At 42.3% G+C, this 22,517-nt stretch overlaps 1 protein-coding gene across 1 annotated transcript in view; it reads right to left on the reverse strand.

Annotated features, from left to right (window-relative positions):
- Nucleotides 1-22,517, reverse strand: part of abo (de-etiolated protein 1 abo) — a 186,722-nt gene that overhangs the window by 121,050 nt on the left and 43,155 nt on the right. The window contains exons 4-5 of the mRNA XM_080285946.1: nt 18,085-18,236; nt 1,794-2,064 (exon numbers count right to left, since the gene is read on the reverse strand). Coding sequence (XP_080142072.1) covers nt 1,794-2,064; nt 18,085-18,236 — 423 coding nt within the window. The remainder of the gene's footprint in view (nt 1-1,793; nt 2,065-18,084; nt 18,237-22,517) is intronic.

Genomic DNA, 22,517 nt, shown 5'->3' on the forward strand with positions numbered 1-22,517 from the left:
GACCAACTTGCCTAGCCCAGGGCTCCTACGCTCCTCATGGGGCAACGTAAGATTGGATGATGGATGGATGGATGAATTTAAGTACAGTACTTAGGTAGTGTGATGTGTAAGGATGGAAGTTTGGAGGATGAAGTGTTTGAAAGGGTACAACATAGAAGAATGGTTGCTGGTTCTTTGAGAGCTGTGATAAGAAACACAGAAGTGGGCATGAAAGTAAAAAAGCCGCTGCATGATAGTATTGTGATACCAACTCTAATGTATGGAAGTGAAACTTGGACCTTGTTGGAAGGACACATGTCAAGAGTGAGAGCACTGGCAGTGAGTTATCTGAGAGGACCATGTGAAGTCAAACAGAGAGACAGACCGAGAAATGAGGAACTGAAGGAGTGTTGTGGTGTGGATGTGGATGTGATAGGAAGCGTTAGGAGAAATACACTGAGGTGGTTTGGCCATGTGGAGAAGATGGAGAGTGAGAGACCAATGAGGAGAGTGTATGTGAGTAAGGTGGAGGGAGGAAGAAGGAGGGAGAGGCTGAGGATAAAATGGAGGGATGGTGTGTTGAGGTACATGAGAGAGGGGGGTGTGAGCTGGGTGAAGGACAGTGAAATGGCGGAGCACAGGGCACTATGGAGGCAATTTGTTTGTGTCCACGCGTTAAGGAATCTGGCAACAGATATATACAGCAGACAGACAACACAGCCTTGAAGTTTCTGAAACAGTAATCCCTCCAATAGCCGATGTAATAGAGCCCAAGTAACGTCTGGAACTTGGGCAAAATGTCCCTGGTCAGATACCGTACTTATAGACCTCAACTGAACCTAACTTTGAAAGCCACCTAAATAACTCCCTACCAAACATGCACAGCACCCATTTAAGACCCTATTAACACAAATAAGGGACAAAAACCATAAAATAAATGAAAAGGAACCAAAGAATGAGAAATCAGAAGTGAGTATGGAAAATACTTAGCAGTGTACAGGGTACTTACGACACGTCCGTGGCCGTCGCGAAGATTAACCCACCTCCTCTATGGCTCTGACATTGGGGAACGTGCACTTGAGGCACATACAGTAATCCAGTGTTGCGCTGCACTTAATCCTTTGCACTGTGAACTATAATTTCCTAACACTGCACATTCTGTTCTTACTTGCACAGCACTAAATCCTTTGTACTGTGCAAGCGGGGAGGATGCAGGTGGAACTACCCGCCAAAACACAGCTCTTCGTCACTGCACGGCAAATTTAAAGACTTGGGATGAACACATCATTTTTTTTTTTTTTTTTTTTTTTTTTTTTACTCGACATTTTTTGGCCATTTTTGGTGTCCCAGATCGTTTTGGACATTCGTCCAGATGGCCTTCCGTCCGGATATCTTAGGGAATATCTGAGACTTGGACTAATGGACCTAAGCTCAAAATGTCTGGGACTCGGGGTGACTGAGTCTTAAAGGGGCTATTGTAATAAATTCATGTGAAGGAATGGCACGAGAATTCTATCAATCTATTGCCGGACGCCTTAATCCCCTAAGGGGTGGCCACAAACAAATCGCCTCCATGTCGCCCTGTCCCCTGCCATTTCACTGCCCTACTCCCAGCTCACACCCCCTCTCTCATATACCTCTCCACTCCATCCCCCCATCTCATCCTTGGCCTCCCTGTCCCTTCTCCCCTCCACCTCACTCACATACACTTTCCTCGTCAATCTCTCGCTCTCCATCCTCTCCACATGGCCAAGAAGTTTGGGAAACACTAATTTATACAAATGTATTTCTCACTTTCCTTTACATCATCCCACCTGGAATATATAGATGGTCTGATGCTGAACAGAGAGCACAGCGAGTGTGTGGCGGTACAGGTAGAGTCCCTGATTATGTGACAGGTATATTTTGTCATGCCTGAAGGTGCGGGAATCACACAAACGTCCAAGTTCCATATCCACCACGTGTAATGTGTAGTCCTCCAGTGGTGAGCGTGGGTTGGGGGTGACACTCTCATTGTTCCGGTACATGTCAAAATGGTCTAGGCTGTGGGCATTATCAGGTGATGCAGACCCAACAATTACATACCTGAGGGGGAAACAAAACACTAAACTTTAGGTGCTGCGAATAAGTGATTAATACAGCAGCGGTAGCAGTATGGCAAAAGTTGCAACCCAAGCCTCATCTGACCACAAATCCTGTGGACTGCAGGTGAAGTTTCCCTCCTCCTGCAGCTTGTAATCCTCCTTTTGGGGTATACAGAGAGAGGTGAGGGACATTTGCAAAACTGGGAAGCAATGTCACTTGGTTAAATCAATGCCACCACATGAAGGTATCCTTCTCCAACACCAATTTCAGTACAATATAATATATCATTATAGGTTGCCTTCTGACACATTTCAAAAATTTAGTGTACAGAAAACTTATGAACAATTTTTTATTAAAGCTCCACTGGGGGTGACACACTCATTATTGTGGTATATGTTAAAGTGGTCCAGACTTAGGGCCCCATATGATGAGGCAGACCAAATGATCGCATATTTGGGGGAATCAAAAAACCGTACTAAAGTCTAGACGTCATGAATAAGTGACTCAAAAGTACTAGTTATTGCAGTACAAATCAAAGTAGGGACATCTTCGAATGGTACAGGTTATCTGTCAACACAAACCCAAAAATCACATACCAGAGGGGGATCTCCCCCCCTCCCCCACTAAACTATGTGTTGTGAATAAGTGATCAATGCAGCAAGGTCTCCTTATAAATTTCCTTATTGACACTTTTACATTTAAGTCCATAGCACCCACGTGTGAGTGAATGCAGAATTTGCTGTGAATATTGACATGCATCAGGGAGTCAATCTTGAACCACTTATTGTTTGTGTTGGTGCTTGAAGTTCTCTCACGTGACTCCAGAAATGGACTCCTATGGGAGATACTGTATGCTGATGACTTGGTGTTCAATGCAGAGAATGAAAGGGAGGCAGAAGAAAGTTTTAGGAAATGGAGAGATGGAATGGGGCACAAGATTTGAGAGTAAATGCTGATAAAACATGAGTGATGATATCTAGGGTTGGTGGCAATGCTGTCAAAGCAGAGGAAGCTTGGCCTCGTGCAGTTTGCCACAAGGGTGTGGGAAGTAACTCCCCCTTGTGCAGTGTTTGTGATCAGTGGGTGCATTACAGATGTAGTGGAATTAGAGACAGGCTTTTTTTTTTTTTTATGCGAGGAAGAAGGAACCAAAGGCCTCGAGCCGGCAATTATTGTTCCTTCCAAGAGAAAAACAAAATACAAGAGAGAGCCAAATTCAAGATCCGATAATTTTGAGATGTCTGGACACACTGCATTTGAAATACTTGAGGTCATAGGAAGCAGGAAATACTGACAGAGGGAGACAGATCAAGAGCTGACCTATTGCATAAATGAAGGACTGGGAGTAACGGTTAACTCTTGCATTAGAGAGTTGGACAGAAAAGGAATGAGAGTTTGTTGCTAGACGGGGGTTACGCGTCCGTCATTGAGGTGGAGCAATGCATAAAGACAGTTCAGAGGAGCAGTGACCATTGACGTAGTGACAGAAAAGAGATAAAGATGCAACAGTGCAATGAAGAGACAGAGGTTGAAGGGAGTCAGTAAGAGGAGGAGAGTTAATGAGATGAAAGGCCTTTGACTCTACCCTATTGAGAAGAGGTGTATGTGGGGACTCTCCCCACACATGAGAATGGATGGTGTGGGTAGTCTCCCCACACATGAGAGTGGATGGTGTGGGTTTGTGGAGACTGCAGCAAGAATATATGCACCTCTCATGTGTAGATGATCCTTGACTTTGAGGACTTTGGTTTCTTGCTGTCGGTGGTCTGTAGGTGTAGTAGCTGTGCAGCCTGTGATTATTTTTAGGGCCTTGTTCTGTATGGTCTGCAGGGTGTTGTAGTGTGTTTTGGTGTGGTTAGAAGCCCAAGCAGGGCTTGCATAGTTCATCACTGAACGTATATATTGTCTGTATACTGTATTGTGGTGGTGGTTTCTTTGTTGTGTCCGAATGTTGTATGGGCAAGTGGCCTTAGGGCACTGAGTCTTGGTGTTAATTTACTTTTTATGTTTGTGATGTTTTTTTTAAATGGCACTGATGTATAGTATGTTACACCAAGGATTTTGGGTGTGTATGTGTGTGGTAGGAGAGTGTTGTTTATGGTGAGGTGTAGAATGTGACTATGTTCTGCTGTCCAGTTTGTGAGGAGGGTCAGTGCAGATTTGGTTGGGGTTATTGTGAGTCTGTTTGAGGTGAACTATTCGTGTAGTGTGTTGTGGTAAGGTTGGAGCATGTGTGCGGCCGCGTCTGCATTTTGGTGTGTACAAGTAAGTGTTATGTCATCTGCATAGGAAGCTATGTGTATCCGTGGTGTGTGGGGTGTGAGTATGTCGTGCATGTACAGATTAAGAAGTGTAGGGGACAAAACATATCCTTGAGGGACGCCATTTGTGAAATTTCTGATGTTCGATGACTGACCGGCAAATGTTACATGTGCACATCTGCCTGCTAAACAGTTTGCCAGCCATCTTTTTGTGTTACTGACTGTGCATTTTGTGTTGAATATTTTGTTTGTGAGGTTGTGGCGGGGAATGGCATCAAAAGCTTCGCTAATGGCTAGTGTTACTAGAAGTGTTCTGTGTGATGGCCTAGCTGAATTCATGCCATCAAAAACTCTCTGTATAAGGTCTGTAAGAAGAGTGTTTGCGGAATGTAGCAGCCAAAACCATGTTGTGATGGGGCTAGGGGGATGTGAGGTGTTACTAATTGTAATACCAGTCGTTCAGTGACTTTGGAGGGGGGTGCAGAGGAGTGTAATGGGGCAGTGTGAGGAAGGTAATGTGGGGTCTTTGTTGGGTTTGGGGATAGTGATGATAATGCCATGCTTCCAGATGTCGGGTATTATGTTGTGCGAGTAACCGTAGTTTGATATGTTGGTGAATGCTTGCATGCCTTGTGGTCCAAGGTGTTTAAGGTGTAAGTTGCTTATGTTGTCTGGTCCACAGGCAGATGAGTGCTTAAGGTTGCTGATGATGTGCTTCGTCTGGTTGTAAGTGAAGGGTGCGAAGTCTGGGTCTGTGGGGAACTGTCTCTTGTGTCGGATGACACATTGGTCGTCGCGATCGGGGTTTAGATGACTGAATGGTGAAAAGTGATTGATGAGAGTGTTTGCTTGTTGTTTGTTTGAGGGTATGGTGTGTGCTGTTGTGATGGCAGTGTGTGATGTGTTGTGTTGCTGTTGGAGAGAGTGATGTTTAGTGTTTTGTAAAGAGCTGGTTTTTGTTTTGTAATCAAGTGTTTAGAGATAATTATTCCAATTTAGTGTTTCCTGCTCTGATATTTTATTGTTTATTTGAGTGTTGAGTTCTTGTATTTGTTGTACGGTGTCTTGTGTATGGGGTGTTGGGGAGTGTCGTAGTGTGTTGCGTTGACTGATGAGGCCTTGAATTTCTGGTGTGATGGTGGGTTGTCTCTCTTTCTGGTGCCTCAAGGGATGTGTACTTTTGTTTGCATTTTGAATAATTGCACTGAAAGTGTGCACAGCGGTGTTGATGTTTGTGATGGAAGTACTGTTTAATATTTCAAAGTGTTGTTCTGTTTCACTTGTGAAGGACTTCCAGTTGGCTCTCTTATAATGAGCGTGTGTGTGTCTGTGGCCACCTGGGGTGATTCTGGTTTTGGCAGAGATGATGATTGAGAGGTGGTCAGAGCCAAGGGCTTTGACCACTCTCCAGCATTTTATGGGGGCGAGGTTTGGGGAGCAAAAGGTGATGTCTGGGGAAGATGAGAGGAAGAAGGCTTGGTGTGGGATATAGATATGCTGATGGAGATTGTTGAGGATGAAAAGATTATCTGTTTGGGATTGTAGTTCCAGCCCTCTGTCTGTGTCAGGGTTGCTGACATGCCAAGGCGATGCCCTGGCGTTAAAATCACCACCCTGGATGATGTTGGGTATCTTAGTGATGTGGTGTATTTAGGGAGTGTAACTGTGTGGTACTGTGGGGGACGACTGGGGGGGAATGTATGTATCGGCGATAGTTATTTGATTTGTTGCCAGTGCATACAGTAAAACCTTGATATATTCGACTTCAATAGACCGGAATTTGCTTTTATCGGACTCGAGGAGCTACAGGACTAAATTCCTCTACATCGGAAAAAGTCCAATAAAGCCAGAAGCAGTATTGACTGCCTGACCAATTCACCTATGTTCACCACAAAATGGTAAATAAAAGACATGTTTATCAGTGTACAGTACAGTATTACTGTAGTGTATTTTATATATATGGGGCTGTTGGTGTGATGATTGCAGAGAAATGGGTGGAATATGTTATGAATGTTATGAGAGTAAGCGATAGGAAATTGGTAGTGAAAATTCTGTTCGGCAGAAAGATAACTGCAATTATACTGGCATAAGCTCCACACGCAGGATTGGATCAAGTAGAGAAAGAAAGATTTTGGGATGACTTAATACATGTAGTAGGTGGTATGGTGGATGATGAGATAGTGGTTTTGGGAGGGGACTTAAGTGGTCATGTAGGTGAAGCAGCTCAAGGTTATGAAAGAGTACATGGAGGATGTACAGTCGACAGCAGAAGTTCGTCCCTCTTAGCGTGCGTGATACAAGCCTGTTGATCTGGTAACACTGTATGAGATAGAGTTGACAGGTACGCTTTAAATGGCTAATATTAATGAAATGTGTTCGGAGATAAGAACATATTCTCTAATGATAATATTAATTTGTAGCAGGTGGAATAATGAAGTTATTGTGAAATGTTTGACATTGGTGTATGAAGATTCTTCGTTACGGACACAGACGCATAGGATTATTTGGACTGGACTGATGTTGCCAGCAAGTATTATATGAAATATTATAGAACGATTGCAGTCCTAAAGGTGAGGTTGCAAGAAAACACTAATTACGACATCAGCTACACACTAAACAAACACAGAAACTGACAGTTCGTGTTTTGCCAGTATGCGGTTTAGTTTTACAAGTTAAATCACTTCCTTTTCCGACCTCTCTCCCCACCCGTCTCTCCTCTTCCAAGTCATGCTCTGCCATCATCCACGTTTTATCGTTAATGCTGAAAATTGTATGTCTCTAAAAATTGTATGTCTCTAGGTAAACTGTGGGAAATAATATAAAAGTGTCAATGAGCTTCTTTTCCTCCATCGCTTGGAGTGTTATCAATGACTTGAATATAATTGTCAGTAACATGAATAAATCGTCACTGTGGTGGTTAGGAGACATGTCTCGTCATCATTTATGTAACACTTACCTAACTATCGTTCTTACAGTGCTCAAAATACACTCCCTCTCCACCCCCTCCCTGTCTCCTCCCCTCCCCCTTCCACTGTCTCCATCACTTCTCCCCCCTCCCTCCTCCCCCTTGTCCAGTAACCTTTGTTTCTAGCCTGCAACACTCCGAATCCCTCCCCACAGTGTTATTGTATTGACCCTGCCCAACTTCTTTCCCTTGTCAGTTCAAATGTCTTTTTCTCTCCCTTCTTCATTTTTGTCTCGGGAATTGAACAACATAACGATGTTTGGGTCATGTTTTTGTATAGTATTCTTTAATAATGTGTAATATTATAATGACCGTGACAATGGTGGTCAAGAGGCATTAACTGTTCAAAGGACGGCAGTCAGTGCCTCAGTTTAATGATCATTTTATTTCTCCTCCTCTAGCCATTAATATCTTGCTTACACTTATTTTATAAATCCCAACATACATAAAATATGAAGCACAAACGTCCTTCTTTTCACTAAAGAATGTATAAAATGAAAAATAATCATTGCGTATGTTGTATGACTGAGGTGGTTTGGACATGTGGAGAGAATGGAGAATGAAAGACTGACTAAGAGGGTGTATGTAGGTGAGATGGAGGGAGGGAGAGGGAGGGGTAGACCAAGGATGAGGTGGAGGGATGCAGTTGAGAGGTATATGAGGGAGGGGGGGGGTGAGTTGGTGGGAGGGGAGTCAAATGGTGGGTGACAGAGCTACTTGGAGGCGTTTTGTCTGCGATCACCCTTTGCGGGATTAGGGCGTCGGGCTATAGACAGATAGATAGATGTTGTATGATCTACATGCATCCAGAAAATATTTTCTGAAAAGTATTGTTAGTATTCTTGGTGATAATTTGTAGTTCTTCAGTTACGATTAAATATAGCAAAACAGATGATAGTCACAAAAAGCTGTATCCTCATACATTTGGCGACCATAATCATCGTAATATACGATGAAGGGGGATTATACCCCTCTGGATGAGTAGGTTAAGCCCTTATCGGAATATGCTTGTCATGAGCCCGGACAGCAGGCAGATGTAAGTGGAAGTATGAGATTGTCGCGGTGTAAGGGTTAATTTTGGTAAAGGTTCGCTTCCTATCCATCCGAGTCCTTGTCACTCCTGTATCGATAATATCGGCAGTTGCAGAACAGATGTTCAGGGCGCTGACGGACAGCCATGCCGTTACCTTCTGTTCTAACCATGCAGTGCAGCTGTGGGAATGGAATGATAGGGATAATCTTGCTGGCTGCATTCTCTGACCTTGTAAGATCATGCGTTGAGGGAGTTCAGATCAAAGTATGTCGATGGCATATTGTTTTAAATTATATATAATTAGACGTATCTCATAGGTCTCACTTTAGTGGGGAACACAATGTGTGGGGGGGGAAGCGGATTATGGAAGCAGGAATACTTTGGGTGAGGGAAGGGATTACATATATTACAAGCTGGGATACAGATAAATATGTTATAACGTGAAGGGAGGAGTGAGGGATACAGAAAGCGGGAAGGAGGCGAGGAGGGAAGGAATCCACAAAGGGGGGATGGTATTGAACACTGATAGTTACGATGGACATATTGTTATGTAAGTAACTTGGTTACTTGTGTGTAATACAGTTGGCAATATAACGTGCACGAGTATTGTGTTTATAATGTCATTACAATTAAGACTCAAATTCCTGTAAATGGTAATAACTGTATTCAAATTATGGAGAACCGATCTAGTTAGGGAGGTAAATAGAAGCAGAGTCAGTTAAATGAAATCGTTGGGAATGGTTGGGGGTGCTGAGGGAGAGAAACAAGGGGTACTGGTAGAGGGGGGGGAAGGGAAGGGGGAGAAGTGATGGAGACAGTGGAAGGGGGAGGGGAGGAGACGGCGAGGGGGTGGAGAGGGAGTGTATTTGGAGCACTGTATTAACGATGGTTATATAAATGTTATATAAATGGTGATGAGTAAGGTCTCCTAACCACCACAGTGACGATTTATTCATGTTACTAACATTTATATTCAAGTCATGGATAACATTTCAAGCGATGGAGGAGGAAAAGAAGCTCATTTGACACTTTTATATTGATTGTTTCCCACAGTTTATCTACAGACATACGATATTCAGCATTAACGATAAAACGTGCATGATGGGAGAGCATGACTGGGAAGAGAAGAGACGGGTGGGGAGAGAGGTCGGAAAAGGAAGTGATTTAACTTGTAAAACTAAACCGCATACTGGCGAAACACGAACTGTCAGTTTCTGTGTTTGTTTAGTGTGTAACTGACGTCGTAATTAGTGTTTTCTTGCAACCTCACCTTTAGGACTGCAATCGTTCTATAATATTTCATATAATACTTGCTGGCAACATCAGTCCAGTCCAAATAATCCTATGCGTCTGTGTCCGTAACGAAGAATCTTCATATACCAATGTCAAACATTTCACAATAACATTATCCCACCTGCTACAAATTAATATTATCATTAGGGAATGTGTTCTTATCTCCGAACACATTTCATTAATATTAGCCATTTAAAGTGTACTTGTCAACTCTATCTCATACAGTGTTACCAGATCAACAGGCTCGTATCATGCACGCTAAGAGGGACGAACTTCTGCTGTCGACTGTACATATGGTATAAAGAATGCGGAAGGGGAAAGGATACTCGAGTTTGGGGAGGCAACAGACATGATTGTGTGCAACACACATTTTAGGAAAAGAGAGAGTAGGTTAAATACGTATGAGTCTGGGGGAAATAGCAGTCAGATAGATTATTTTCTGGTTAGGAGGGCTCATACGAGGTTAGTGAGGGATGTAAAAGTTTCAGGAAGTGAGGAGTGTGTGCAGCAGCACAAACTATTGATTTGTGATACAGTGCTTAAAGAATGAGTAATGAAAAAGAGGACTTATGTACCTAGGAGGAAAATACGGAAGCTGGAAAACCAATTAGTAAGGGATGCCTCCTACAGCAAGATGAGGAGAGTGGTGACTGAACAGGGAGCCGTAGACAGAGGCATTAATGAACAGTACAGAGCCCTCAAGAACAATCTCTTGAGAGTTACTGATGCAATATGCATTTGGACAAGAGGCCCACCGAGACATAAAGAAACTTGGTGGTGGGATGAGGGTGCAGAAGCTGCAGTTAAGGAGAAAAGGCTTTTCCGGGAAGGGAAGAAGGGTGGTAGCAAGGAGGAATACTTGGCTGCCGAGCACAGGGCTAGAAGAGAGGTATACAGGGTGAAGTCTGAGTCACAGAGACTTTTACTTGATAACCTACATCATGAGGAAAGGAAAAATATGATATTTAAGGTGGCAAATCAGACGAAGAGGGATAATAAGGATACTACATGTGAGCAGTGTTGAAGAATGATGAAGGAAAGGTAGTGGTGAACAGTGAGGATATTAAAGATGCATGGAGAGGGCATTATAACCGGTTGTTGAATGAGGAGTTTGACTAAGACAGGGAAGGTTTGGAGCCAGCAGATCCAGTGTTTGGCCCTTGGCCTCTGATTGATGCTGCTACCTTGAGTGAGGCAATAGGCAGGATGAAGGTGGGGAAGGCAGCAGGTGTGTCTGGGTTGACTGCCGAAATGTTGAAGGTCTCAGGCGATATAGGGGTGAGGTTAGTCACTGACCTGATAAATAGGATTATTTATGAGTGTGTTGTCCCAGATGATTGGCTGAAGAATGTAATTGTAAATGTTTATAAAGGGAAAGGTGATGCTCTGGAAAGAGGAAATTATAGAGGTATAAAGCTTTTAGATCAGATAATGAAGGTAATGGACAGAGTTTTAGAAGGTATGATTACAGAAAGAGTGAATATTGACGAGATGCAGTTTGGGTTTATGCAAGGTAGGGGGACCACTGAAGCCATATTCATTGTTTGACAGCTTCAGGAAAAATATATTGGGAAGAAAAGGATCTGTATTTTGTTTTTGTTGATTTGGAAAAGGCCTTTGACAGAGTCCCTCGAGAGGTGGTGAAGTGGGCAATGAGAAAGCTTGGCTTGGAGGAGTGGCTGCTTAGGGTGGTTATGGCTATGTATGTGGGTGCTCACACCCAGGTAAGAGTGAATGGAGATTTGAGTGATGATTTTTCCGTGAACGTTGGTGTGCATCGGAGGTCAGTTTTGAGTCCCATGTTGTTAATCATGGTACTTGAAGCCCTCTCATGTGACTTTAGAAACGGACTCCCACTGATAATTTGGTGTTGACTGCAGAGAACGAAAGGGAGGCGGAGGAAAGATTTAGGAAGTGGAGAGATGGTATGGGGCACAAGGGCTTAAGGGTAAATGCAGATACAACAAAAGTGATGATATCTAGGGTTGGTGGCGGTACTGTCAAAGACGAGGGAGAGTGGCCATGTCCAGTTTGCCACAAGGGCGTGGGAAGCAATTCCATCTTGTGCGGTGTTTGTAATAAATGGGTGCACAAGAGATGTAGTGGTATCAGAGGTAGACTGCGAGATAATGCTGTTTTTATGTGTAGGGCGTGTCGGAGAAAGCAGATGGAGATTGTCAGGCGAGAAAGGACTGAACTTGCTGGTGAATCTCTTGAGTGTGTGGAAGAGTTTTATTATTTGGGAGACATGTTGTGTGCTGGAGGTGGGGCTGGAGCTAGCTCTGTGGCTAGGGTGAGAAGTGGTTGGAAGAAGTTCAGGGAGCTGTTGCCTCTCCTGACATTGAGAGGACTCTCCCTACGTGCTAAGGGGTCTTTGTATGCAGCATGTGTTAGGAGTGTAATGCTGTATGGTAGTGAGACCTGGGCAATAAATGAAGAGGATATTCGCAGGCTCAGACGTACAGAAATGACAATGATTAAGTGGATGTATAGGGCATCCCCGCATGCAAGGTCTGGGGGGGCTGGGTTTATGATGGAAGAGTTGAGAGGTAGGATGGGACTGGAGTGTATTGGTGTTGTAATGAGGAGAGGTAGACTTAGATGGTTTGGGCATGTGGAGAGGATGGAGGATGATAATTGGGTGAGGAAGGTGAGACGTGTTAATATTGGTGGTGGGGTTATGAGAGGTAGACCGAGAAAGACATGAGACAGGGTCATTAAGTGTGACCCCAGGGTTAAGGGACTGAACAGGGAGACTGCAACAGATCATGCAGCATGGAGAGCTGCCATTAGGTGACCAAGGCCGACGCATGCAAGAATGTTGGAGCCTCTAAAAACGATACGAAACGATACCATTTGATTAATGTAGTGAAGTTATAACACAGTAAATTACCACAATGGTAGTCAAAACAGTTTAACAATTGTTCATGCGATCCGGACAAATGTCTGATATATCGGAAAAAGTCCAGGTTAGGAAGGGGAAGTCCGGATGTTGCTTTTATTGGAATTTCACATTTTTCAGACTGGTTTTGCCCCAGTTAGTCCGTTACAGTGAGGTCCTACTGTACTTTAATTGATTGTATTTCTGTAGTGGTCATGTGGGGGAAGAAGTGATTTTGTGTGTGCACTAGTATCTGAAAAGTTGATGCAGTGGTGTACCAGGGTGATGAGTCCACCATCTCTGCCATCACTCCGGTCTTGTCTGATGGTGGTGAAATTATGAAATGTAGGTGTCTGGCCATGTGGAGAGGATGGAGGGTGAAAGACTGACGAAGAGAGTGTATGTGAGTGAGGTGGAGGGGGGAAGAGGGAGGGGGAGGCCGAGGATGAGATGGAGGGATGGGGTGGAGAGGTATATGAGAGAGGGGGGTATGAGTTGGGAGCAGGGCAGTGAGATGGTGGGGGACAGGGCGACTTGGAGGCGATTTGTTTGTGGCCACCCCAAACGGGATTGAGGCGTCTGGCAATAGATAGATAGATAGGTGTTAGGCAGTTCTACGTAGTTTTGCTTCTTGTAAGATGGCAATGTGCATGTTTTGTTGTTTGATGAACTGAGATGGTTTGGGCATCTTGAGAGGTTGGAGGATGACAACTGCATGCAGAGGGTGAGAAGTGTGAACATCTGGCATAAGGCTGGGAAAGGCAAACAATAAAATACCTGGGACAAGATCATACAGTGCGACCTCATGGATAAAGGACTGAACAGTCAGGTTGCCATGGATCAGGCAGAGTGGAAAACTGCCATTAGGTATCCAAGGTTGACTCATGCAATCATGTTGGAGCCTTTAAAACTGAATGAGAAAAACACATCAGCCCCTATTGCCTAGTGTAATGTCTAATGCTGGTGGGGTATGAAACTATTTCACTAACTAACTGATCTGCATACAAGGAATTAAAGTATGGTACATTAGTTCCATATCTAACCAGCAGAGGGCACTTGTATAAGGTATATACACTGATGTGTATGAGCACACTGCAGACTTTATCTGCAACATAATAAATGGATGCTTCATACATTTTGTGCAGTCTGAGAAACATGCTTTAATAAGGCCCCTAATTAAGAAACCTGGCCTTGATGTCGAGAGCATGACAAATTATCATCCCATCTCTAACCTGTCTTTTTTATCCAAGATTACTGAGTGGGCCATACTCAATCAACTCTTACCACTACTGGAACACAACAGAGTTGTTCCTGTTGTTCAATCAACATACAGAAAATACCATTCAACTGAAACTGCACTAACAAGGATTCAGAGTGACTTGGTGGCAAACACTTGTAGTGGGATGTCCTCTCTCCTAGTTCTGTTGGATCTGTCTGCAGCTTTTGATACAGTAGATCATAAACTATTGTTGGATGATCTGCATTTTTATGGCGTTCGTGATAGTGCCCTTTTGCTCCTTAAGTCATATCTGTTGGACAGATCTCAGAGAGTGGTTGTTGATTATGCTAGCTCTGATTCTGCTCCTCTTCTATTTGGAGTCCCTCAGGGATCAGTTTCTATTTACTATCAACACAAGTAGTTTATCGTCTCTACTTGATGCTCATGATGTGTCCTATCATTTTTATGCTGATGACACCCAGCTCTATGTTAAGATGTCAGATATCAACAATACTAAGACAAAGTTTGAATCTCTAATGTCTGATATTAAGATTTGGATGGCTAAGAGGAAACTTAAGCTGACTGAAGGTAAAACTGAGATCATCATCATCAGAGGAAACAGAAGGGGTGATGAAACTGACAATGCCCTGGCTTTGAACATCGGCATGTCGCAGCTGCATCCAGTCAGTTCTGTTTGAAATCTGGGTATTTATTTTAATTCTAAGTTAAATTACAAAGAACATATTAATCAGGTTGTAAGAGGGTGTAACTTGCACATCAGAAATCTGTACTCTGTGAGAAAATTCTTGAATAGATGGTGCCTCTTAACATTGGTCCATGCAGTGGTCTTGTCTCATGTTGATTACTGTAATTCACTGTGGGTTGGTCTTCCAAATAATATACTAACAAAAGTTCAGTCTGTGTTGAACAGGGCGGCACGGCTTATCTTTGGTCTCCCCCCGAGAACCTCAACTACCCTGTTTCTGATTGAGTTGCACTGGTTACCAGTAAAGGCTAGAATTGAATTTAAACTGTGTCTTATTACATTCAAGGTTCTTAAGTTTGGTGAACTGAAGTATCTTGCTGAATTGTTAAAACTCCCATCGGCACGCCTGGGTGTGATGTTACGCAGTGAAGATGATTCCTTGCGTCTTGATGAGCCAGGAGCCATTCACCAGTCATCTTTCTCTGATCGTTCCTTTGCATATAGAGCCCCTATATTATAAAACAGATTGCCATTGTCCATAAGACAACTCTCTACTGTTGAATCCTTTAAGAGATAGACAGCTGAAAGCCTTTCTTTTTCCAAAATGCTATGACCTGGAGAGAGGTACTATGACGGATGATTATAGGGTTTAATTATTGCCACTTTCATGTATATATGATGTAGCTTGTATTATATACAAGAAATGTCACAATTCTTGTAACTGTAAAAACAATGTATGTGTGTCGAGTGCTAGTGAATTCCCAAGAGGAAGAACTGGCGCTTTTAAGAAACAAAAGGCCAGATTATTATTATTATTATTATTACTGTCCAACATAGGCAAACGTGCATCCTGACTTATGAATCCAGCTGCACTATGCCACCAGAAATACTGTTTTTACCAAGAAGCAGGCTGCAGTAGGTCACTGTTGGGCAGTAGTTGACTCCTAGGAGATTTGAATTGTCACTGCATGGGTCTTTAGATTTTTGACTGCTAAATTTTCACTCCTTCAATCTAATGGCATACAACAGTTTTTATTACTGCTACTACCTACTTCTCGATTTATACAGCATACATTGTACCTTAATGCCTTAATCTCATAATGGGTAGCCACAAATAAATCAGCTCCATGTCACCTTGTCTTATGCTATCAAACTGCTCTCTCTCCAACTCACACCTCCCCCCCACTCACATACCTCTCCATCCCCTCTCTCCATCTCATCCTCAGTTTCCCCCTCCCCCTACCCCTTAGAAATATATTTCTTATGAAGAGATTTTTCACACTGTTGTAGTGTTATGAAGACTGTACATCCTACACAGGTGTCCAGCATGGTGAATATAATCTTTCATAGGTGGCCAGAATATGGCTAATAAAAAAATACTTCTTTGTAGTGAATGGTTAAGAAGATATGTGGTGGGTTTTGTCAGGCACCAGTCAAAGGGTATCAACAGATGGTGCAACATAATTAATGACTGTGTAACTCAAAGCTGTGTAAATTAAGGGAGACTGTATTTCTGAATCCTTCCACTTCTTTATTAAGTGGGAAATAGTGTTGGGATGGTGGTGATGGTGGTCATAAAAAATACAGCATCATAATAACATACATTAATTTCTGGCTTAATATGACTTCCTTTACAAAATTTTCACTATAAAGTTGTTAATAAGAAATTGAATACATTTCACACAGCAAACCACTGTTCATTATAGAGGTCAGGATGTGATATACAGGGTCAGAGTTGATGTAAATCACTGGCATTTATCTCAACACACCACTTTTATATTTCTTTAACTTGTTAATGGACTGTGATATAAGTCACAACATCAGACACCAGTTCTGAATATCTGTCCATCTATCTATTTATTGCCAGACACCATAGCCCCGTAAGGGGTGGCCATTTGACTTTTGAGTTAATTGTTTTATGGGGAGAGGCACTAACCCTTCACCAATCCACTTGTTGACATGTAGGAAGCATGTACAGGTTAGTTATATGGTTACCACTCAGTGTTGTAAATTATTATTTGCCACTAAATGTAAAGCCATCTGAAAGGGAAACAAGAGTAATAAGAAGTGACAGGAAAGATGGGAGAAATAGGCAGAAGGAGGGCAGGCACAAAAAAGGAATGATAAAGGTTAAGGAAGAAGTAGGCAGCACTACATCAAGTGAGTGAATGATGGTCACAACCACCTAACACTGAGTCCTCAATATGATATCTTAAATATCTGAGAAGAAAATCATTCCCAATGTAACATCCTCACTTAAACATATCACTTTAAAAAATGTTTTAGAAATTCATTTACAGTACACTGTTAAGTGAGGAATTACTGAAACTGGGATCATCAACAAATAAGCCCCACAGCCTGAGGACATCACTTTTATCATATCCTTATTGCTACCATATGATATCATTCAACTTGAGGGAACAATGTAAAAGTGATAGATTAATAAACACAATATCTAACTTTGCCATTTCAAAAACTCGCTTCACCAAAATTACATCCTCTGGTAAGTTCAGGGGAAAAAATATATATATACGAGGTGTGACAAAAAAGAAACGAGACTTTGGCTGCTAATGACACAATTCATCAGCCACACAGTAATGAAGTATATCACAGTGTTGCCCAACATCTCAGCACTGTATGAGAAAAGCAGCACTTCAATTAACCTATTTTCATTCTTTTCACAGGTGGTTTTGTAGCTCCTGTCAAGTGCCCTCTGTCACAGAATGAGCCTTGAGCAAAGGATTAACGTCAAGTTCTTGGCTAACTTGTTAAAACTCCTTTAGAAACCCTTGCCATGCTGAAGGATGTGTTGGAACAGAAAACAGTGTCCTGCACACGTGTCTATGAGTGGCACAAGAGGTTCAGGATGGGGAGGGGTGATGCTCCAAAATGTCCCGTGACACATCCACATGACAGATCTTTTGGTCCTCGGAGGGCAGTTTGGGCACCAACTTTGCACAAATCTTCCGCATGGCCAAATCTTTCAATAAGATGGACCTCATTGACTCCTTATTTAATCCCTGTTGCTCAGCCATTATTCTGATCGTCAGTCTGCGATCACTCTGCATCAATTCCTTGACCTTCTGGATGTTGGCATCATTTCATGTTGTTGAGGGACATCCTGGATTTGGGTCATCCTTCATGTCACCCCGCCCCATCCTGAGCCTCTTGTGCCACTCATAGACACGTGTACGGGACACTGTTTCCTCTCCGTACACATCCTTCAGCATGGCAAGGGTTTCTGCAGGAGTTTTTCCCATGTTAGCCAAGAACCTGATGTTAATCCTTTGCTCGAGGCTCATTCTGTGACAGAGGGCACTTGACAGGAGCTACAAAACCACCTGTGAAAAGAATGATAATAGGTTAATTGAAGTGCTGTTTTTCTCATACAGTGCTGAGATGTTGGACAACACTGTGATATACTTCATTACTGTGTGGCTGATGAATTGTGTCATTAGCAGCCAAAGTCTCATTTCTTTTTTGTCACACCTCGTATATGTGACCCACTCCAGTGGGAATGATGTTGACAACTTGACAGTCTTTACATTTTCACACTTTGTACTTTTCTTATTTCTGGATCCTACCTAACCCTCTCTGAAAGCTGAAAAATGAGTAGATGATGATGATGAACTCAGAGACACGGTATCATCACAATAACATACTTGCCATCATCAGTAAACAAGCTACACTCCCGGTTGAGCTGTTCCCCATTTGTCGCCACAGTTACCGTGTGCTTCAGCTTGAAAAAACGATCAAAGATATTTCGACGGATCTCGTGTGTCTTTGGGTCATTTTCTTCTAAAACACTGCCACTCTGAAAGATATAGGATGCAGATAAATATGTGCAAGTAATAGGAGCATACTCTTCGTTATGTGAGGCTTTGCTTCTGGAGAGAGATGCTGTTATGCAGTGGCACTGACAAAGCTGGTAGCTAAGCTGCCAAGTTACACAAAAGGCCTTCAACTCCTTCCCTATCCCCTGAGAGGGGAAGAGCTGACTGCCAGAGAAGGAAAACTTCAGCCTACAATCCACTGGGTTCATATTTCAGGTGAACTTGGGGATATATCTACCTGCAGTACTACTACTACAATTCTATTATGTAAGGTTTCCTATTACATCAAACAGAGGACATAACAGTCACCTCCTATGGCTTAAGAGATCTGCATTACTGCAGACTAACCTGAAGTCCTCCCATGCTCTGTCTCTCCTGGACTCAGAAAAGGGTTCTTAGGAGTTGGTCATTACCAAAAAAAAAAAAAAAAAAAAAAAAAAAAAAAAAGTCTTTTATCTCTTTTCTTATACTCTATTCACTGAAAACCAAATTGTGATAACGCAAGTTGATAATCAGAAACCAAAGTACAGTATTCCCTTATATAAACAATTGATACCATCAGTACAGTCAGGTCTCACTGGATGACTGCTCCCAATGTGATAGATCACTATAATGATGAACAAAAGTTAGGCCCATTTTTGGAATAACAATGGCGAAGGGATTGTGAAATAGCTAGAATAATGCCTCCCAGTCAGTTGACTGAGCTAAGATGGCCACCCAGTGTTTGCATTTGCTGTGATCATCTGCATTTCATTCTATTTTGTGAACAAAAGGCCACTGAAACACCACTGCTATAGTCAAAGTGCAAATGTGTAACAAAGAGTGCAGTGTGCAATATTAAATGAAGTGATAACTTACTGTGTATGAAAAACTGAAACCTGTGACTTGGAAACCATGTTTACCATGCGTACACAGCCTCCCAGTCAGAAGATTGAGCCAGGATGGTTGTCCTGTGTTTACAATTACTGTGATCGTCTGCCTTTAGATTCATTTTGTGCATAAAAGGTCACTGAAACACAACTGCCAAATTAAATTGCAAGTGCATAACAAGTAGTGCAGTGGGTAATTTTAAGTAATGTGATACCTTTTTGTGTGTAAAATATTGTACAACTTAAATGGGCTTTATTTTATATATATATTTTTTAAGGTTTTCATTTTTTGTGGCCAAGGGCACCCTTAGTATCCCCACTGTTATACTGACCTCATTATATAACAATTTGTTATGCGATGGGTTATCATTTGACGTAACCCAATCGTATAGTGAGTCATGACTGAACCGTACTATATTACTCCATACGAAGTGTAGAAACCTGAGAGTCCACAACAGTTAACAGTATGGGAATGAAATCACTCATAACATTAGCTACATAAATGAAATATGTCCTTCACTTTCTGAAAAATTAAACCTTCAAACACACGATGATTACCTCAACTGGAACTCTAAACCACAGAACACTAAAACTGGTTTCTGCAAGGCTAAACTGATTTTTCACTCATGGTGAATGAGCTTGGAGTCACCTTTCACAAACAGGCTTCCACCCATTTATTTGCTAACTTGTAAACACTTTTGCAACATATACAATTTGTTCTTAACTAAGCAGTCAAAACCTATGGTAAATATATCTTAGGCAATCATCACAAGTACAGTATACCAAATATAGTACTTATGCAAACACAGTTTGTTCTAATGACAGGAAATGTCCTTGAAACCCTGTAAGTGCATACAAATAAAGGTCAACCATGCTACTACCAATATGCAATTGGGTTTTCTCTGCTTTTTATCTATCTATCTATTGCCAAATGCCTCATTCCCGCAAGGGGTGGCCACAAACAAATCGCCTCCATGTCGCCCTGTCCCCCACCATTTCACTGCCCTGCTGCCAGCTTACACCCCCCTCCCTCATATACTTCTCCACCCCATCCCTCCATCTCATCCTCAGCTGCCCCCTCCCTCTCCCCCCCTCCACCTCACTCACATACACTCTCCTCATCAGTCTCTCACTCTCCATCCTCTCCTCTCTCTTGCTCTCTACATATAACTCTCTCTCCTGTCTCTCAACTTCTTCCATGCCCTTGCTTCTCATCCACTTACTATATGCTTTCTTATTTTGTGCCACAGCCTCTCTCACCTCTTCATTCCACCATGCTGTTCCCTACACCCCCTTTTGTCATCTCTTCATGCCACACACCACCTCACATGCTGCACAGATTTCTTCTGTGAATATCTTGCACACACCTGCCACATCCCCCATCTGCTCCAATCCATATTTACCCAATCACTCCTCCAATTCCCTCTTACATTCTGCCTTTTTTCCATCCTCTTGTAACCTTTCCACTCTCCTTGCATAAGCTACTTCCTCCTGTCCTTCCCTTCTTCTATTTCTCCATTTCATTTAAACCTTGATTCTGACCACCACCAAGTGGTGGTCAAAGTCCACTCCCCCAACCTCTGTACACTCTTGGATCCATTACACATCTTCTCATCCTTTCATCCACAAACATAATCAATCATTGCTTCCCATCCATTCAGTTCACCACCCACCCTTCTCATCACTCGCAATGTATACCTGTGGATCATTTTGTGCCTGAAGAGGGTATTGGCTATCACCAACCCCCTCCTGGCACAAATGTCCACTAAAGCACTGCCATTCTGCTTTTTATGTACAAGTATAATTTATTACAGGTATAATTTATTACATTTTGGGGTAAAAAAAAAAAAAAAAAAAAAAAAAACTTTTTCCCCATCAGCCCTACATATCTCATGCACTGAATATGTCCTTGGGCTGAAGAGGTTAATGATGGAACATGAACTTCAACTAAAAGTGATTTTCACAATTTTTGAGAAAAATGTCATTGAAGGATTTACTGTAATGATGCAAATGAGTAATGGATGGAAAAGCTGATAAAGATCATTTGACCAATGTTCTTACTATTTTTATTCTAAGCATGACTGCAGCCCGAGGTTTCTCCTAAACTGAATAACATTGTATAGTAATTGTAGCAGAGTCTCAAATAATGCTATAACACTTATGGAATTATGAGATTGTTTCAAATCTCTTAAAGCACAAGAAATAATGTCATAACAGGTAGCAGCATTTTTATGGCTTCTGGCACAAAACTGATACGATCTTTCTCTTGGTCAAGTGAAGGTCATTAAAGATTTTGTATGTGTCTACTGCATGTGACTGCATGAAACTTGTTTACTCATGGGAGAGCACCCTGCCTAAGAGTGAATTGACAACATAGCTAAACATCAAGCAAACAGCCATACAGCAGTCTTAGTTTGGTACAGTCAGGGAAAATATTTTACCTAATGTTTCAATTACTGAACTTCTTACTTTCCTTTCTTGGCTAATATTCCTGAGCTTTAGGAAGCCTGATATGTTTCTCTGCCCTTAGGTTGAGCAGTGGTTTATAGGTATGCTTGCTTATTCTTTATAAGAAGGGATGTGCTGGTTGTTGGGTATGATGGTGGTATGGGTCTTGAAAATGCATGATTGTGATTGATACTGATAAGCAATTTGTAGTGCCAAGATGTGTTCCTGGAGTAACTAAGTGTTTTTACAAAGGCCTTCCAGTTTTCCATTTTCTTTGCCCCAATTTTGTTACTGATCTCATTATTTAATTCTTGAAGCCCTGTGATGATGTCTTGTGTGTGTGGGAGAGGTGAGCTGTGTTAAAGTCTGTCAAATTGTCTTATGGAGCAGGCAGTCTCTGGTGTAAAGTTTGGGTTGTAACGTCTTCTGTAGCCTCATGGGATGTGGTGCATGTCTGTGATAAGTAGGAACTTTGTAATGTGCATATGATACTGGAGATGAGTGAAGTTTTTAGTGTTGTAAAGTGTTGATCTGTGTCTTCAGTGCATTTTGTCCAGTCTGCTTTCTTGCAGTTTCTGTATGTGAGGCATTATTGCTCAGGTTTGGATTGCATTTTTACAGTGATAATGATGGGGGGATGATTTGCAGTAAGTCTGGATTCTGTTGCCAACATTTTATGGTTTCATCCTAAGCCGAGAGGGCTTTGATAAATGTATATGTTTCTCTGCCCACAGATGATTATCTTTGATATGCTGCATCAGAGAGGAAAGTGACAGACATGCAGGAGGAGGCTGTAGCATGGGCCGAACAGGGTGGTACTCCTAAGGGGAATGAGAATGCTGGTGATAGGGAGAGCTGGAGCTCCTGTTTCACTGGCTACCTAACCATACCCCTTTGCTGACCTTTTCAGTGTGACAGTAACATGGAGAGTAGACCAGCATACTC

This window comes from Coenobita brevimanus, chromosome 109 (assembly GCF_032717465.1).
Source record: "Coenobita brevimanus isolate Jiangsu-jjx chromosome 109, ASM3271746v2, whole genome shotgun sequence".
Taxonomy (NCBI): Eukaryota; Metazoa; Arthropoda; class Malacostraca; order Decapoda; family Coenobitidae; genus Coenobita; species Coenobita brevimanus.